Raw genomic sequence first — 19,632 nt, 5'->3', positions numbered from 1 at the left:
GTAAGTAAGTAAGCAATTTGTCAATAATTCATGAAGTTCAGGAGTTCAAATGTCGTCCGTTGAGGTTAGACAAGAATTATTAAAAATATAATTCATCAAAAATTAAGCTTCAAAAGTGATCAAAATTTAATTTTACGTCCGAAAACTCTCTCGACCGTGAGAACTAACCCACATGCTAGTTTTTAACCTTTTTTTCTAAAAATAATCATTTTATTTTCTTTACCTTTAAAAATCATAATTGAAACCTTTCGGACGTATCACAAATGAACTGGAAATTTGTCTATTGCTCATTATTTATCCTTAATATTTTCATTAAATTTGCTATTTTTAAAACTAATATCAGAACCATGCTTTAAATTCATTTAAATCTTTTGTTATTTGTTTTTGCAGCCAAAACTTTTAGAAAAATTTCTCATTTCAAGTTAGATATTAATTTTTTTTGCCCACATCCAACTTACTGCTGCTTCTCATTCTCATAAAATTTGTTTTATGGGTCTCGTTTTGCTTTTAGTTACGGCTTATAAAGTCTTTATGTATATTCAAAGGTTTTTTTTTGCTATAAAAAGGGAAACTTTTTCTATATTTTTTGAAGCACACAAAAAAATTTCTTCAAGTTCGAAGAAGGATATACACAAATACAGCTGCATGAAAAACTACTAAGCAAAGAGATTTATTGCATACACATTTCTCGATTCATTGAACTCCAAAAGACTAAATACAAACATACACAGAAATGAATACATATTTGATATATGTAACTAGTAGTCAGGCTTTCGTGGTTTTAAGGCTATAGAAGCGCTGTTAAAGTATAAGAAGGCGGACCTATTGAGGGTCAGTGCATCCTTCTTCAACAGGTTGGTTGTTCCTGAACAATAAAGCTGGTACAAAGCTAAAAGCAAGGCTTGAAGGTATCTAGACTACTCAACGCGGTGAAATGTTGGCTATGCTATTCTGCTTGTTGCAAAATTTATATAAAATGGGCTGATGAAAATATACTTACTTATTCAACTAGCTTTACAGATAAATTGTGATCCATAGTCCATAGTCCCTTGATAACGTTACAATTGAGTACCTGTTAATTTCTGGTACCATATTGTCTATTAAAATCGTTAAGTTACTGCAAATGATTGGTTTTTGTTAGGGATCTAATAAAAAATTCAAGATTATGTAGATTTTAATATACGTATTTTATTTCTTAATTTATAATTTGAGATCATATAAAAATTCATTTTTGATTAAAACCTAATAACTTGATAAACTATAGTTTTAACAAAAATTGAGCTATAACTAGTTATTGGCAAGTCAATGTCTAGTTGATATCAACTTCAATCGTATTTTTGAGTACTTTGGTAAATTAGCAATAAGATTATCACATTAGAAGGTATGGCATCAAGACCTTGATCTTCACGAACTAAATGCTTCTTCCAAATCCTTACTAGTCGCTTAGGATTTCATATCCTTCATATTAAGCACATCCTTTCTCTTTTCAGAGTCAAAAGCCTCTTGTCATATTATGCTTTCCAATATTTCATCATAAGTTTATCCCAATCTTCATACGAGCTGTTGTATAAAAATGCAATACGGAAGTATCGACATCCTTTTGAACGCATACTGTATCGTTGTCCACGATTCCACACTTCTTGATCTTGTCTGTCAACGCCGAACATTATGACTTCAATAATTTCTGATCGCATTGGAATTTTCAGATCTAAATTACCCAATGCAAGTTTTAGCAATCGATATCCAAAGTTTCCAGGATCAACTATTTTGAAGCCTTTTCCATTCAATTCAATTCCGTTCTTCCAAGCTTCAATCATGTCATTGTAGTTTGTTGCTTCGATGATTTTTTGGACAGCCATTTTAGCATAAGCAGGTTCTCTTTGTAGCTGACTTTGGTATCGTTCAATGTTGATGTTTGAGTATTTAGAGTTTCCAAACCGAATCGCTTCCATTTGACTTTTTCTTGCCATATCAAATTCGTATTGTTTTTGGAAGAAATTTCTGACGTAAAGCTTGACATCCTCTAAAGCTTCCTTATAATTCTTCAAGTCAATAATCTTCATTGTTTTAATTTCAGTATCACAGCGTTCCTGTTTTGTTGTGTAACGTAAAGCTTGAAAGACATTAAGGAACATGTAGGTCTCATAACTGTAGTTGATGTCTAGAGCATTAAGGAACAGATTTGAATCCACAGCTGGCATCGTTTTGACATCTTCAAATGTTCCATTTATTACAGCATTCAAATACACTGGAATCGATGCAGTAATGTTCAGGTGCGATAGGTTTTCTGTCAGTTCCTTCACATAAATTGAGTTGATTTCAAAAGTGTCATTGAACACTAATTCTTTGGGCGGTTCCTCTACGTTTATTTTGTACTTTTCAATGTCAATTTGAAGTAATTTTATCATCATATCCGTGATTATTTCTTTGGCATAGTCCATTCCTTTGTAGTTTCGTCGGATTTTCAACCAGATTTCATAGTTGTAAATTGATCGAAGCATAGCAGGTATGAGATTCACAATTTCAGGCTTATTCTGTCGAATGACTCGAATAAATGGAACAATCATTTCTGAAATTCCACTGTTGTCCAAAAAGTATCCATAATTTCCACATTTTTGAGGCACCAAAAGCTCATCGACATCAAATTTGCCAGCAAAATTTTCCACAGCTGTGACCATGTTCTTAAATGTTTCGTATGTTTTCGTCGTTTTATCCGTACTGATCAAGTCAATCATACAACGAGCACCAGCAATCATTGTATAGTCAGTCGTTTTTGGAACTTCTGCAATCATCTGTCGCATTCCAATTGAGAATGTAAAATCTAGCAGGGATCGTGCATAGCGCTTTAAGAATTTTCCGATTCTTGGATCATCGAAAATTGGAATTGAGTTGGTGATTTCCTCATCGTATGCAGGAACAAACAGTTTGTTATATTCACTTTGATTGAGGACTGAAAGGATGTCCGCAAAGCTGACAAAACAGCTTGGATATATTTTGTCAATAATCCATGTTGATGGATCTGGATAGTCTCCAACTGGTCCTCTGCAAGCCACACCAACAATGTTCAAAAGCTCAAGAATCTCAAGAACAGATGCATTTTGGAAAGCTTCATCCTTTGTGAACTCAATGAGAGTTTTAATTCCTTCTATTGTTGTTGCTTGTGAATAGAATGAAAGTTCATGTCCTGAGTCATCAATATCAGCTATTTCGTGGAAGTTCTCAGCAATCTTCAGTGCTTCTTTCCTTGCAATTTCATCAAAATCAAGCTCTCCTGTACATTTTGCTGATCGTTTAGCTAAGCTTTTACTTCCTTTCGTAACCATCGTTTGTCTCAAGTAAGCAGCTTTTTGTGCTGAATTCAATTTATGGACCATGTTGTCATTTGCTATTTCCGACAAAACAGTTGAGATTTTCTGGCTGCATAGTCTAATTTTGATCAATTTCATACGATTTTTCAAATTTTTTGCATCAGCTGGAACATCCAAATCAGGATCAGGAACTTCATTTTCAATTCTTTTGAAATAATTGAGGATCTTTTGAATGGTGTCTGATGCCGTAGCTGATTCAACAATCTTCAAAATTTTCATTCGACTAATAATACAATCAACTTTTTCAGTAAGCAGGTTTTGAAGGTAATGATAGGAAATTGAGTCATTAATCTCAATGTCAACTGGACGATTATCAATCATTAAATTTTCAGGAATGTCTTTTAACCAGAATGTATTTTTACCAGGAACCAACAGTAAAGAATCCAAAGCATTTGAGTCCCATGGATATTTGAGAAAAACTGGAGATTCACAGGACAGATGAGTTCCATTGAACATTCCATCGCCCTCGAACAATGCAGCCCAAGCTGATGAAGCTTCTTCGAAACTCACATCATATCTTATATCCAACATTTTAGAATCTTGAATGTTATTCAATTGCATCAAACAGCATAAAGCTGTTGTGTCAGGATCACAATCGCTTGTAAACCATCTTACAGCTTTTGAACTGATTGACATTTCATATTTGTGAAGGAAGTCAGCAACCTTTTCAGCCTCTGTAATTGTTTGTACTGCATCAAAGACTTCTCCGTCGGATATTGTTAAAATGCGAAGGAATTTAGTTCCTTTTTCAGTTAGTTGTCTCATAATTTCATGGAATGTCTGAATTCCAACGCTCATGTAAGTTCCACCACGTGCCTGAAAGTTCACCAAGTTGGGAAGTTCATTTATTTCCAGATACTGATACTCCGCGACATTGTCAAAAGTGATCAAGTGAATTTTGTCATTAATATCATAATTCAATTTTTGAAAAAAGAGCGGCAAAATTTTAGTTCCAATTCTAAATACAGACTGTCCCATTGACCCTGATCTGTCAAGAATCACAACTGTTTCAATGCTTTGGCATGTAATACTTCTGTTTGGAGGTTGATAGTCAATTGTTGCTATGTATTCTCCCGCGAGAGGATAGAGGCTTATCTTGTGTGGATTTTCTGATGAGTAATCCATGATTAATGCTTCTATTTCTGTAAACAATAATAAATGTATTAAGTTTGATTTAAAAGTTGTAATTTCAAGAATTTAGGTAATTTAATCTTTGAATCATTCAGATTTTAAGTACCTAATACTTTAATGCTATCTAATAGTTTAATGTTTTGTAGCACTAAATCCAAAGAAATTTAAGTTTTTAAAAATTATTCACGACCTACCTCAATAAACGTATGACTAATTATTTTCAGTATGTTTGTGTACGCTCACTTGATTTTTCTTCAATTTTTCAGCTGTTTCGTTCTGAAAGCAGACTATGAATGAATTTTTTTCTCTCAATACATTCTCTTTTATATTAGTTTAAACTATTTCGTCAGAAAATGAAAAAGAATTACGCAATTTTTGAAATCAACTTCATCATCTTGCGATTGATTTCGTTATATTAGCAAAAATAGTGTTATTTTTTCAGATTCTTACTTGTTTGTAGTTTTTGCGTCCATACAAAATGTTCTGCCGGCTCTATGACTCCACCTTTGAGCTTGGTTCAGCACAGTCTGTTCTCACGCTAGCGTAACGTAGACCTGTAAACACTGTTTTCGGACTTTTTACAAAATAAGCACAATGTTTTGTTCTATCGCTGCCGGCTCTTATGACTCCACAATCTCCGTGCTATTCTATAGAAGCTGATGGTTCAGCACAGTCTTGTTCTCGACGCTAGCGCGAAGCTTCCTACCCACTGGAGCCTGAACCTGATTCCTCAAACATGTAGCGAAGCTTGGCCTACCCGCTGGAGCCTGATTCCTGTAAACACTGTTTTTGGAATTTTAGGTTGTATGCCAATGGCCTACCCACTGGAGCCTGATTCCTCAAACATTTGCCAAGCGAAGCTTTGTGGAGCCTGATTCCTCAAACATGTGCCAAGCGAAGCTTGCCTATGGAGCCTAACTTTGCCAAGCGAAGCTTGGCCTCCCACTGGAGCTGATTCCTCAAACATTTGCACGATTGAAAACATTTGCCAAGCGAAGCTTGGCCTACCTATTTGCGTACACCTGAATTCCTCAAACATTTTTATGGAGCCTGATTCAAATTTATACCCGAAATATGATTTCAAACATGATGCCAAGCGAAGCAGGCCTTGGATATTCCTCAAACATTTGCCAAGCGAAGCAGCCTACCCACTGGAGCCTGATAAACATTTGCCAAGCGAAGCTTGCCCTACCCACTGGAGCCTGATTCAAACATTTGATGTTGATTTAGTACGGTGAATTTGCCAAGCGAAGCACCTGAACTCGCGAAGCTGAGGTATAAAACATTTGCCAAAAGCTTAGCCTACCCCGCTGGAGCCTCATTTGCCAAGCGAAGCTTCCTACTCAGCAAAACTGTTTTTGAAAAATACCGACATGTGCATAGAGTTGATTCCTCAAACATGAAGGCATAATATTCTACCCTGGATCCATGCTGACAACTTTTACTTTTTGCCATATAAATTTTTAATTACCCACTGGAGCCTCTTGCCAAGCGAAGCAGCCTACCCGCTGGAGCCTGACTCCTCAAACATTTGCCAATTAAACATTTGCAATATTTGCAAACGCTAAAATTGGCAAACAGAATCAAACATGTGCCATTCTTCCTCAAACATTGGACTTTTAAACATGTGCCAAGCGAAAGCCTACGTTAAGAATTCCTCAAACATGTGCCAAGCGAAGCAATTTCAGAGTGACTCCTCAAACATTTGCCAAACGAAGCTTGGCCTAAAAGTTCAAAGAAATCATTTGCGTTAAATTTTGCCAAGCAAAGCTTGGCCTACCCATGAGAATTCAAACAAACATGTGGCAAGCGAAGCTTGGCCTACCCGCTAGCCTGACTCCTCAAACATGTGGCAAGCGAAGCTAAAGCCTGACTCCTCAAACCAATAAATGATTCCTCTGCCAAGCGTAGCTTGGCCTACCCGCTGGAGCCTGATTCCTCAAACATTTGTAGGATTTGTCTGAATTTGCAGGCCTGCAGCCATAAGATGCAGTCCAAAACCACAAGCTTACTCATCTGAAATTTGTCTGAAATGCTCTTTATTGACATACGAAAATGGATCTGTTGCTGACAGTCTTCTGCCAATTATATCAAATGCTAAAATTTAAACAGAATAGTTCTTAAACTAGACTTTTAGAAGCATGAAATCATCGTTAAATTTCAAAATTAAAAATACCAATAATATTCTGTAGAAAATAAATAGGGTTTCAAATTGCAGGTGCATTAAAAGTAAAGATGCAGTCGAAAACTGCAAGTCTTCATCTGAAATTTGTCTGAAATTAAAAAATACAGATTCACAGTTTTAAAATAAATAAAAATTGTAAAAATTCTCATTAGGTATAGTAAAAAAATGTCTTTTTATTAAATATACTTTTAACTTATGTACATCATCATCATCATCATCATCAATAAGAATGACTTATAATAAATAAATAGAATGAACTTCCCTGTTCAAAATCAAAAAGTTTATCTTACATCTATTTACAAATACAAAAAAAATAATGCTTATGAGTCTCATTTTGTGCCTTGAAATAAAAATAAATGATATAGACTATGTGTATACATTGAGGACATCCTTAACTATCCACAAAAAAAAAGAAAGAAGACATCGAATGTCAATTTTATTTAGCACCAATTTCCTTCTCATTTATTTTCATCCATCCATCGATGAATCCCCCCCACAAACTAATCCAAACACATACACGCATATATCCTTCAAGATTGATCACTTCCATTCGTCGTCTTCCTCACACGACTCTGCCATATCCAATTTTGTTCTTGATAGTAATCCTCAATGTCATTTAATGTTTTATCCTTTGTCTCGGGTAAAAGCCAGAAAAATAGTATAAAAGCACAAAAACTTGAACATCCAAACATGAGAAAGAGACCCTGTGTCTTAATGACAATTTTGAGCCATGGAAATATTTTCGTTACAATAAACAACATGAGATTAAATGCTGTAAAGACCATACCACTCCAATGTCGTACACGCAATGGAAGTAATTCACCAACCATAACTCCTGGCATTAACATTGAGCATGTATTAGCTGATATGTAGAGGAGCATCAATACACCAATGATGATTAAATCATTAAAAGATTTGGTCGAGTTGCCTTTATAGAACAAAAACATTGACAATGTCAGACTTGTAATGGCTGAAAATAGGCATGATGATATATACAAATTTCTACGTTTCCACTTTAATAATAAATAGCAGTAAACCATCGTTAATAGTAATCGTATTAAGGCTGTGAGTACAGCAGACTGCATTGTTGAGATTTGCACTGTATCGTCATCGCCAAAATTACAAATCTCCGTGATAATGTCGACAGCATAAAATACAATCAAATACGTTCCCGATAGGATTTGTAGCATGTTAAATGCATTAATTAGGATTATTGGCTTCAACACTGATGGCTGTTTGATGGTATTCCATATCGATTGACTTTTAAGGCTTCGATTATTTTTTTCATTCTCAATATGCTCAATTATCTGTTTTAACTCTAGTCTTGCTGTCTCATCCGAATCGCGAAGCCATGTTAATGCTAAGTGAGCGGAAAAAATGTGAGACAATTTAAGTTTTTTTCTATGTAAATTGAATATTTTCATTAAATTTATTTTTTTGTGTGGATTACTAGAAGTTTGGTCTATCAGGTTTGATGGTTATGACATTGACTATATTACTGTAATAAGCTTCATTTCCCATCAACATATGACTTGATGTATACTGCTGACTGGCAAAAAACCCAAAATACTGGGGATAGAGCTCAAGTATTGTGTAAATTAGGTAAATCAGGCTGAAATCTTGTCTGATATCCTTCTGAGCACAACGTTCCCCTTACTTCTCTGAGATTTACTTCTTCAGTTTACTAACTGACTCGCTGGAGCCGTTTACATATTTTGATGACTTTAAACGTTGACTTTTGCCCCTTATTAACTTCCCATCCCCTTTATAAAAAAATTCTCTATGGACAAATGTACAAAGAGTAACAGAATCTCAACCCCACATCCTTATCCCCCCTCACCCTCCTAAGAGCGATACATAAGTTGTTAACCTATGATCTATACAAGGCATTGATACCCCCCGGATCTTCCCTTTCATCTAAGAGCGGACGACATAAGAGTGAACCTATGATCTATCTATGCATCCCAAATGAATCCTCATTAAGAATTTCAACCTACAAATAAGTCAACATAACCAACAAGACTGATAGACCAGCCAACAAAATTATATAAATCCACAATAATTAAAATACACGCAAAACAAAATAAATTAAAATTCTTTCCCCCAAAAAATTCCCACCCCAAAAATATTAATATTCCTTACCTTTTTTTGCTTTGTCATAATATCCCTTCCTCGCAAGCCAATTTGGTGACTCGGGAGCAAGTGTGATTGCAATAAATGAAAATATTGGCATCATTAAAGCACACCATGCAACTGTTCGCCAATTTAAAATACTGCCCATGCCATATACTAACATGATGCCGCACGAGTATGATACAAATGGTATTCCAACTAAAATACCTTTTTTTTTTGGATATTATGAGCAGCATACATAAAAAATACGGAGCGTAGATGATGAGGAGGAAAAAAAAGGTAAAGTGAAACATTTGTATGTTAATTAACTTTTCTTATTCTTTTTGTTTCTATATTGACCGAGCTGTACATGATGTGATGTACTGAATTTGTTAGATTGATGGACATTAAGATCGCAGGAGCGTACCAGAGGTGTAGCTGAAAGGAATGGGGAGAAATTTTGGTATTTGAAGAGGGTTTTCAGATTTTTTCCACGAATTCTTTTAAGAAATTAAAGAATTTTGCTCAGATAGGTTGGGTGGTTTGACCTCCAAAGACCCCCTCCCCACCCTACATGCTCTTCTTTTGCAGAGACTCTAACCCTTAAATTTCAAATTCTAAACTTCACAAAATAACTCAAAATTCCATAAAAAACTCAATCAATTAATTCACAGCAGCCTCTAGTCCACCACACCTCGTAGTACAGCTCGGACGTTATTAGAACGTGTCATAATATACCAAAAAAAAGAGAAGCACAAAAAAGGTAAGAAAATAATGTTTAATATTGAAAGTTACCTCTTAAATTAGCCTGAGAAATTTCAGCTAGCAAAATCTGTGAATTGCAATAAACAAAATTGAGAATAATAAAAAAGTAAATAAGAAATTACAAAGTGAGGTAGAAAAGGTAAAAAGGTAGGCTTGTATTATAGACATAATGTGAAGAGAGCATTTTATGAGAATATTAGATAAATTTTGATAAGATAAAAGCTAAATTGAATTTTTTTAGAGATTTTGTGAAATTTTTAATTAAGATTTTGAATAGCTTAGCCTGTTTGTCAAAAACTATTTTAAGCACTAATCGTAATCTAGATTTAACGAGATTTTATTTGAAGTCTTATCTACAGCAGTACTTGACTGATTAAATTTTATACACTCATATGCTTCTGTTTTGATAAATGTATTTCATTATCAAATGTAATATTCTTGAGTATTTTAAGCAATATTTTACTACAATTGGCGAAAAAAGCAGTTTCTTTGAGTCTAGATTGGCTGAAGCAATGCAACACAATTATAGATTGTTTTTCAAATATTGAAATGGTTTAGTCTGCAAACCGTACGCAGAGAATAGCATACGCAGTGAAAAAGCAACAGTGACGTAGTTGTAAGAGTGTCGGACAATCGATTCTAATGATCTAGGTTCAATCCTAGGAAGAGTCTTGTTGAATTTGGATGCTCTTTCGCTATTCTAGCCATTTCAACTCGGTTTGTATAATTTGCGACACCTGAATTGTGGTTGGATACATTTTAATGATAAACCATGGATCACGCAATGTGTAGAGCTAAGTCCTACCCGGATTTCATATATAAAACTCAAATCTAGTCGATTCGACTCCATACAACATTCAAATCAACTTTGAGCTCTGCATACATGTTGTTCACCGATTATCTTAGCCGTTGGAGAGCTTTGCAGGCACAAACACTTGATAACAGTCGATAATGTTCATTATCATTTGGTATAAAATGTTCAAAAATAAGCCATTGACTAGTAATCGAGAAGGTTAAGAAGTTTGAGATACTGTATCAGTAACTAAAGTGTACAACAAAATGAAATTCATTATTGCAATTGTTCTTTCTGTTGCTTTAATCAACAGTGCTAGTGCCAAAATTTACACAAAATGTGAATTTGCTAGAGTAATGTTTGATTCTGGATTTACAAAGGAATCATTACCAGACTGGGTTTGCCTTGCTATTCACGAAAGTGCTCTTAATTCAAATGTTGTTGGAGGTCCAAACACAAATGGATCATTTGACTGGGGTATTTTCCAAATTAATGACAACTATTGGTGTAAAGTTGGATATTTAGGAAATGACTGTAATATGGACTGCAACAGTAAGTGGATTAGCTTTATTTGAAAATTGGAAATATTGAAAATTGGATTTTTTACAGAATTGGTTGACGAAGATCTTACTGATGATATTGCATGCACAAAGATCATCTTTGCACGACATGGTTTTACAGGTAGGTTATGGATGTCTAGTTCTGAAGACTTTCTAAGCATAATTTCTAAGTTATTTGACTTATCTTAATTTTACTAAATTTATAGCATGGAACGCATGGAAGAGCAAGTGTCAAGGATCACTCGCTGCATACCAAGTCGATGAATGCTTCTAAGTCAATTTTTAAATAAATCGATACTTCTAAGTTAATTTAACTTCTGTATTGTACATAAAATAAATCTGATTCAATTAATCTCTAAAGTCTTAAAGATTTTTCATTGTATTAAGCATCTGAAAGAATTCATAGCCATAGATTACCTTGTATAGGATTTCAGAATCAACGAGAAATTTTTGAATGTTGAAGTTTTTGATTTCAAAGTCGTTTGCTTTACATCAGTGATGGCAACCTGTCAGTAGCCACCTGTATGTCGTCAACAAATTTTTTAGAATGCCATGAACCATATTCGAGTGCAGCTTCGGTCGAAGCTTCCTACTAATCACTGCCCAGAACTGCTTTACACCATACGATTAAATTTATTTATGACCCAAATATTTCAGATTTTACTTTGATTTAAAGCACTTTAAAATAATTATCATTTTATGATAACCGATAAATATAAACAGCATTTCCTTAGAATACATTTTAAGCTTATCTGTTGCAGCTACGTTGAATTGAATTGAGAAGTCAAAAATATTATGAGAGAACTCATTTAAACTTTTTGAGCATTTTAAAGAGCGAATATTTATTTTCTGAAAATTTCTTTGCAATGTGTTAAAAAAGAAACATTTTATTGCATACCCTTAAGGAAAAAATATTTTATTAATTTTGATATGTTAAGGTTTGAGTTGAATAGGAGTATAGCTAAATCATATTGAAATAGATAAGTAAATTTGATAAAAAATTTCTATATTTAGGGTGTTAATCTGGTTGCATTCTTTATATCTAAATTAGTCAGACATGCATCCTTAGATTGTACTATAAGGTACAGCCGAAAACTCTCCTTTGGCCTGTCTGTGATTCTTTTAAATCCACTTGAAATGGTGATTCCCATTTTAATTAATAATCAAATTTTATTACATTGATTAAACCTCTTTAAATGAATGCTTGTGCGGAATTTACAAACAAAAAGAGGCCAATAAATTAATTATTGCGTTAAGTAATAGAATTTTCCACGAAAAGTCAGTAAAATAATTAAATTAATAGGTGCAATGCTGATAACTTTAGATTATCCTGCAATATTTTAGTATAAAAAGGAATTGAAATTAATTTCTTATATCACATTAATTCAATATAATTACTTAGAAGTCAAACATTAAGTCAAATTGTAAAAATCAATCAAATAACCATGAAGTTTTTAGTCGCAACTGCAATTTTGACTATTTTATTAGTCAACAACTCAGACGCCAAAGTCTTCACAAAATGTGAATTTGCTCGGACCATGTACAATGCTGGATTTTCTAAGGCATCGTTACCTAATTGGGTATGTCTTGTAAAAGCAGAAAATAGCTTCAACTCAAGACTCAGAGGTCCAGTAAATTCTAATGGATCACGTGATTATGGTCTTTTTCAAATTAATAACAAATATTGGTGTAAAGTTGGCTACAAAGGTGGTGACTGTAAAATGGACTGCAATAGTAAGTGCAGACTTAATATCATATCTTAGTTGTGCTTTGCATAATTATGTTTAAAGTTCAAAATTAAACATTTAATTAATTTTTTTACTTAATTCAGAATTTCTCGATGATAGCATTAGTGACGACATAGCATGCACAAAAATTATATACAAAAGACATGGATTTAATGCATGGTACGGATGGAAAAACAAGTGCCAGGGATCACTTGCTGCGTATCAAGTTAAAGAATGTTTCTAATTACTTATACAATATTAGTTTTCAATTGTTAATAACTAAGGTTCGTCTCAAACTGCAAGTCTGAAGCGTTTGCAAGCTATAAGATACAGCCGAAAACTGCAGGAAAACAACATGAAATAAAAATTGAAATAATTTCTGTAAATTCACATATTAAATACACTAAAAAGTAGGAATGCATAACTTTAAGGCAAAAATATTTGTACAATAGCTATATAAAAGTAATAAAAAGCTTTGAATAAATTCTTGTTTAAAGAAATTTAAATTCCTAATGTAAATTCGTAATTTGCAACTTTTTTCGGAATTTCAATTATTTTTTGCAAGTTCCTAACCTAATTAAACAAATTTTTTGAATATTAAGTCCCAAAACAGTCCAAAAGAACCTTAATAGTGCCAAACTTAGCAGTGTCCCGATTTTTTCCAAAAGTGTCCCGATATTTTGCGAAAATCCTCTGGCCACCTTACATAAAAATAAATAATTTACGCATGTTATCAATAATATCGCAATGAATTAGGTACCGTAGGAAAATCTAGTTAGATTCACATGTCTTTAATTATCACCTTTATAATTATTTCAAATGACATTCACCCCATTTAAGAGCTTTGCTAATTTCAGCAAACAACTTGTGTAAGTAATAAAAATAATCTAAATTTTGTAAACACTTCTAAAAATATTAAGTAATATGTGAACTTATCAAACAAAAATAGGTTAATAAATTATCAAATGAACTAAATAGCACAACAATTCCAAGAAAAATGAACAAACCGGTCAAAACATTAGCGAAAATAATTTCATACACGTGAAGTCGCACAAAGAAATTTTCTTATCGCTGTTGCTTTACTGATAACTCTTTGCATTGTTTTGTAATAGTTTAATATAAAAACGGATCAAAATGTAGCATTTGTATCACATTCAACAGGAATAACTCAAAGAGAAATTATCTCAAATCAAAAATTTAAACCAATTTTTTTAGCAATTCTAAAAATTCATCAAAAAATTATGAAGTTCCTAGTCGCAATTACAATTTTAGCTATCGCATTAGTCAACAACTCAGAAGCTAAAGTCTACACAAAATGTGAATTCGCAAGAGCCATGTTTAACGCTGGATTTTCAAGGGCATCATTACCTGACTGGGTCTGTCTTGTACAATCTGAAAGTAATTTCAACTCGAGAGTCAAAGGTGGTCCAAACTCAGATGGATCATACGATTGGGGTATCTTCCAAATTAATGACAGATATTGGTGCAAAGTTGGCTATAATGGTGGTGACTGTAACATGAATTGCAACCGTAAGTAGATTTGATAATAGGTTGAATTTTAGTGAGGAATATGATAAGTAGTGAGGCGTCTGTCGTTCAGGAACAGTAATTAGCTTTTCTCTAAGAGTATCGAAGATACCCTGAAAGCATACAGCATAGAAAAGGCTGATAATCCAACCTCAGCCAAGCGAGACTCTGGATTCGATGAAATTTGGCTTCAGGTCAAAGTAAAGTCGATTTGGTTCTGTTTTTTTACCTCGTGTGCCTTTCGATTTACATTTTAAAAGCCACTAAGGCTTTCTGCATAAATACGTTACTGATAAATATCTTAACTTTTTGAACTGTCTTTGAATTAAGCTTTAAACATTTTCTTCTATATTCTTTAATTACAGAATTAGTTGATGACAGCATTAGTGACGACATTGCATGCACAAAGATCATATACGCTAGACATGGATATAATGCATGGTACGGATGGAAGAACAAGTGCCAGGGATCACTTTCAGCCTATCAAGTTAACGAATGCTTCTAAATACTCGCATAAGTAGCTACAAATTTGTAATTTTAAGGATATAGTTTTAATAATTCAATGCATTGAGTAATTTTAATAAAGTTAATAATTGTTTTATACGAAACTTATAAGCTTTTTCAAATTAATGATCAATCTAGTTGCATGAGTTTAGGTGACAAGTCTTCAATCTCACATAATGACACTGTATATGAACAAGTCCTCATACAGAACAATCAATTCTAATATCATCAAAATTTCCCATAAAATGCCCATCATCATCATCCAAAAAAAAAAGTCAACAAATCTTGATTTAAAACTGTTTATCCTCTCACCTGTGAAGGAGCAGCCATTAAACCAACAGCAATACCACACGCCACTCGTCCAACAAGAATCGCCACATGACTAGTCGATAGTGCAATTATAGTCCATCCACACAATAATGGCATAATTGATAAGAGTAGTGTATTTTTTCTTCCATATGCACTCATTATAGGCGTTGATACCAACGATCCCATCGGTGTTGCAAGCGAATGTATTGATGCTATTGTTCATGAGAATAGATTAAAAAAAGGAAACAGGTGAAAAAAAAGTTGTGTGGATTGAAATAAAGTGAATGATGGTTGAGAAGGATAGGAAGGATGCTATTATTAGGTGTAACATAACACTTTATTAGAAAATTACGTTGAAGAGGAGTTGAGATGTGAAAGCAATATTGTTGATAGGATATAAAGGCTTTCTTTCTCCTTCATACACTTTTTAAAGTAATTAAATTAACTTCTTTAACACAATTTGTTCGGACATTAAATCCTATTTAATGGGATAAGGATCTACTTAATGTTCTTTAAGAAAAAAGTGTTTTTTCTTCGAATTTTATTAAAGGTGGAAAATTTAAGGAATAGATGGGGATTGAGGTGTTTTTGATAGGTTTGGATATCCCGAGCAGCACAATGCTGTGAGCTGCATTTTTAGCCGTAAAAATAGGTCCAAATCCGCAGTCATAGTGTTGTCAGGGCAACATTGCGTTTTAAGGTTTTGACGACGATGCAGAGATGCCCCAGCACACATAATGTCCTGCTCGGGCAGACGACTGACAAATTGAAGCACAAAACATCCTAAACACCACACTAACTGCTACCATTTAAACTCAAATAAGAGCAATTCCTTTAAAAATTAAATTTTGATTTCTGAAAGATTTTCAACAAATTTTTCCCCCAAATAAGTGCAATTTTAGTAAAAAGTAAACCTTAAATCTTCAAATGTGAGAAAGATTTAACCTAAAAATGTACACTCAAGTGTAGAAAGGGAGATCCATTAAACATTAAAGCATTAAATTGAATCTTTTTTTAAAAAGATTTTAGGGGAGCAATTTCACTTACCAACCCAACTCGCCATTTCATAGTCCATTGCTAGCTCGTCTGACGGATGGTTGACCAATTGAGGTAGAATAACGACCGAATACCTTATAAAGAAAAAAAAAGGAATTAAGTTAACATTAAATTCAATTTTATATTCCATCATATATGTAGTTCCAACATTTTATGCACAACACAAAGTTCCAATTTTTTTGGAATGAAAATGGCATAAATTTAATTTTGTGAATGCAATTTCCGTCATCAGCAGTCAGTGCATTAAAAGTCCATCTATATTATTGCTGATATGGTCGAATGTCAATATTGACATAAAATTAAATTTTATTCTCTTTTATCGATATATAGTTGCATATACATGAAATATACAGGAAACTACGAAAATGCATTGTAAAATCACATTCTTTAAAAGTAATTATTGAAAAATTCATATGCTGCATAGTGGGATTTAATCTTTTACATCGTATGGAAATTAGATGGAATTAAGTAATTAAAAATGAAATTTTCATTAGCAGAACTTCGGAAGTTTTTGATTTTTGGTAAATTAATTTACTAGTTTCAATCACATTGACCAGATTTTGTTTGAATTTTGATTAGATTTTGAAGGTTTGATGGTGAGTCTGCATGAATTTTGCATATGCATTGGTCTATCAATTGTTTGTTTAAATTGTTGTATTAGATTAACATTTGATTGACTCAATGATGTAGCTAGAATTTTGGATCAAATTCAAATGAAATTCTCACAATTGTATCTACAATAAATTAGTTCTTACTAAGGTTTGATCAAGAACCGCAATTGCAAGTGGTTTGGATCCCACTGTGAACTGTAGGTCTAAAGGGTGTGGTACAACAGATTGTTCATCGCAGTGCTTCCAACTCATAAGGCTGGGACTTTCATGTATTTATATAAAAATCGCATGTCAGCCTTTCCCGAATTGCAGATTCGCAAACCTATGGAAGTTGACTACATCTTCTAGTTCGTCCAAGGCTGAAGACTGAATAAACCCTAGTTCTTACATTTCAGTTATTCCTTTCAGTTTCAGTTATTCCTTATTTTTTGACCAAATTGATACATCACATTCCATAAAAGCATCCATATTCCATAAAGCGATCTTGTTTGCAGAGTTGGCAGGACTTTGGGAGTCCGGACTCTGGGAGTCGCCTTCAATGGAGTAAAGTCCAACGGAGTCTGTGAAGTTCCATACATAATTGCATTTTTCATAGATTTTCGGTGTAAAGGTTGTTGAAAAAATTGGTTTTAAGCTATGGAGTCCGGAATTCAGTTAGGGCGCCTTCTTATTGAAGTCATACCAACTCTGCACGCATGTCACCATACCCACGAAAAATACTATATTAATACTGCTTCATATCCTCAAAAATTTGACATTTCTAATTTCACTATGACTGCAAATAAGTCAACCAAAATGTATCCCCATATCAAACAAAAAGTAAGAAGTCAATTTCTTACAAAAAAAAATTCTTGACATTTCAAAATTAAAAGTAAAAGTTCTGCACCAACTGCTGTTGATAACGATAAATGTCACAGACAAAAGCCCTTCGTGACATTGTATGATATCACCAGAAATAATAATAAAAAAATGGGAAATGAAAAAAAAGTCATATTTTTACTCACCCAATAGGCATTCCAGCCGAACATGCAAGCAATAAGATTGCGCCTGTCATTAAAATCTGCAATGGACATTTTGAGAGTGTTGATATTAAAAAATGAGAAATGTTAAGTAGATATCACTGTGCTTTATTGACCATATATGAATAAAATTAAAATTAATTCAAAGATTAAAAAATAAGCAGGCAGAAGACATTTCAATGCCAGTGAAATGCCATGACTTTAAATGTTAAACTAGTGAATGACATTGGTCAATGGTGAAGTTCATGTTCGATGTTATCGTAAATGGACAATGAGCTTACGACGGTTATTGACAACTCATTATATTTATGGATATTCAATTTTGCCATACTCAATGCGCATTGCTGACTGAGTGATTACCTCCGCATATTTACTTCCATAAAATTTTACGGATTTCTTGCATATTCTTTTTTTTGGACTTCCTGAATAGTTCCTTTAATCGTTTGTTTTAATTGCTTTAATGCGACTTTCTCGGTTGGAAGTTTTGGTTGACAAATTGTGGTTTTTGAGGGTAAATTCGAGATTTCGGTTCTTAAGTATACACAAAGTATCTGATATCTGATCAGCTCTTATTATGAGTCCTGTAGAAGTTCCATTAATTAAGGTTTTCAAATTTGAATTTCTGGATGGTTAAAGAACTCGTGGACGACCAAAGAACTGTTAAAAGGAAGCTGTTGATAGAAATAGTGCTGATATTGGACATTGATGGGAAATTGGCAAGTGAAAGCCAGCGATAGAGCCAAATTCAGACGACATCTGAGCAAAGTCATGGATCGCAATTGATCTGTACGACCAGCGAAGTAAGCAAATAGTAGCCTGGCCGGCAAACTGTTGAATTCGGCTCTATCAGACAATGAGTATACTCATTTAAATGAAAGTGCTTATGACTATGCTTAATTGCTATAATTCAATTTAATCAATTAAATTTAAATAAAGTTGAAAAACCCAAGCGGATTTAAGAATTTTTCGAAAAAGAAACGGACCTTCAAACTTAGCTTTCCCTATCCCCTGAATACATACTCTCCTGATCATCAAGAGCAAGCTCCTTGTCTGTTCCATCGAGAATATTCAACATATAACTAAAGCGAACTTCCAAGAATGATATTCAATCATATAAACAAACTATCATCCTCGTACACAAAAGCGTTATCATGTCACAACCTTAAACATTTCCATACCTAACTTTCATATTATTTTATAAGGACACATGACATTCATGTTACTTCTGTGAAAAAAAAATTTCTATATGTCATGTAATAAAAATAAATTTCCTATGCTGTCCTTTTCTATATATTCCCCACTAACAACGAGTCGAGACCTTCTCCATATTCTAGAGAAATGAAAAATGAAATGAAATAAATGCCAATTCCTTCTTTTCTCATTTTTATGTTCCCATTCTTTTCATATCGAAAAATACAATGTCCTGTCGACGAAAATGTAACATTCATAAAGTTCACAATCACGCCAAATGTTACACAATCATTTAAGTTTTGCTTGCTTTTCTTTTATTTTTTTTTTCTCTTTTGTGTGCCTTCATTTCACTGAAAATGTCAATTTTTCTTTATTTTTTCTTATTCATTCCTCCCTTTTTCTCAGTTACAGCATTACATTTCTTACTTTTCAGAATATATTTCCAATAAATATAAACGTACTGTATGGTGATGGGATATTATGGAGTAGAGGAATGAGACTGGAATAGTGATATGTGGGGTTCTTAAGAGACATATTTAGTTTAGTTAATGGATTTTGACACACTTCTGTCGAATTATGTGTCATATGATCAAATAAAATGTCTAATATGTAATTTGTATGGCTCGATTAAGGACATAGTAGTTATATTTTTAGACAAAAATGTCTAAAGCTATTAGTGGATGCAAACTAATAGAATTTTAGGATTTCATTGTATGGCATATGCCGTTTAGAATGTCACAAGGTGTAGATTTTTCAGGATTTCTTTAAAAAGTC

The 19,632-nt window shown here is 33.4% G+C and overlaps 4 protein-coding genes across 8 annotated transcripts in view; 2 read left to right on the top strand and 2 right to left on the bottom strand.

Annotated features, from left to right (window-relative positions):
* Window positions 1–1,187: 1,187 nt before the first annotated feature.
* On the bottom strand, window positions 1,188–4,805 carry LOC139085845 (uncharacterized). Its single transcript, XM_070634017.1, has 2 exons — window positions 4,694–4,805; window positions 1,188–4,510 (listed from the first exon to the last, which is right to left on the bottom strand). Exon 2 carries the CDS (start codon window positions 4,491–4,493, stop codon window positions 1,512–1,514), a length of 2,982 nt encoding a protein of 993 aa, XP_070490118.1. The 5' UTR covers window positions 4,494–4,510; window positions 4,694–4,805; the 3' UTR covers window positions 1,188–1,511.
* Window positions 4,806–6,949: 2,144 nt separating this feature from the next.
* The window catches only part of LOC139085856 (facilitated trehalose transporter Tret1-like), a 28,896-nt gene continuing 16,213 nt past the window's right edge, over window positions 6,950–19,632 (bottom strand). For 4 of the 5 annotated variants that reach the window (XM_070634032.1, XM_070634029.1, XM_070634033.1 and 1 more), the window contains exons 4-9: window positions 17,653–17,708; window positions 16,029–16,111; window positions 14,985–15,193; window positions 9,592–9,628; window positions 8,827–9,024; window positions 6,950–8,044 (exon numbers count right to left, since the gene is read on the bottom strand). In XM_070634032.1, the coding sequence (XP_070490133.1) occupies window positions 7,215–8,044; window positions 8,827–9,024; window positions 9,592–9,628; window positions 14,985–15,193; window positions 16,029–16,111; window positions 17,653–17,708 (1,413 nt within the window). In that variant the 3' untranslated portion in view covers window positions 6,950–7,214. The remainder of the gene's footprint in view (window positions 8,045–8,826; window positions 9,025–9,591; window positions 9,629–14,984; window positions 15,194–16,028; window positions 16,112–17,652; window positions 17,709–19,632) is intronic. The other variant, XM_070634034.1, reaches the window with a different exon arrangement.
* On the top strand, window positions 10,545–11,274 carry LOC139085858 (lysozyme c-1-like). The gene is made up of 3 exons (XM_070634036.1): window positions 10,545–10,906; window positions 10,964–11,035; window positions 11,121–11,274. Exons 1-3 carry the CDS (start codon window positions 10,621–10,623, stop codon window positions 11,186–11,188), a joined length of 426 nt encoding a protein of 141 aa, XP_070490137.1. The 5' UTR covers window positions 10,545–10,620; the 3' UTR covers window positions 11,189–11,274.
* Window positions 13,806–14,723, top strand: LOC139085857 (lysozyme c-1-like). The gene is made up of 2 exons (XM_070634035.1): window positions 13,806–14,171; window positions 14,534–14,723. The coding sequence occupies exons 1-2, from the start codon at window positions 13,883–13,885 to the stop codon at window positions 14,671–14,673; spliced, it is 429 nt and encodes a 142-aa protein (XP_070490136.1). The 5' UTR covers window positions 13,806–13,882; the 3' UTR covers window positions 14,674–14,723.

This window comes from Chironomus tepperi, unplaced genomic scaffold (assembly GCF_022539635.2).
Source record: "Chironomus tepperi strain 1889 unplaced genomic scaffold, CSIRO-AGI_Ctep_v1 contig_84, whole genome shotgun sequence".
Lineage (NCBI taxonomy): Eukaryota > Metazoa > Arthropoda > Insecta > Diptera > Chironomidae > Chironomus > Chironomus tepperi.
Note: the sequence above shows the minus strand (reverse complement) of the source record. Positions and strands in the feature narration are given on the sequence as shown.

Coding starts and splice junctions, on each gene's coding strand:
- LOC139085845 (XM_070634017.1), bottom strand. CDS start 4,493: ATGGATTACTCATCAGAAAATCCACACAAGATAAGCCTCTATCCTCTC.
- LOC139085858 (XM_070634036.1), top strand. CDS start 10,621: ATGAAATTCATTATTGCAATTGTTCTTTCTGTTGCTTTAATCAACAGT. Junction 10,907..10,963: donor CTGTAATATGGACTGCAACA/GTAAGTGGATTA, acceptor GATTTTTTACAG/AATTGGTTGACGAAGATCTT. Junction 11,036..11,120: donor TGCACGACATGGTTTTACAG/GTAGGTTATGGA, acceptor CTAAATTTATAG/CATGGAACGCATGGAAGAGC.
- LOC139085857 (XM_070634035.1), top strand. CDS start 13,883: ATGAAGTTCCTAGTCGCAATTACAATTTTAGCTATCGCATTAGTCAAC. Junction 14,172..14,533: donor CTGTAACATGAATTGCAACC/GTAAGTAGATTT, acceptor CTTTAATTACAG/AATTAGTTGATGACAGCATT.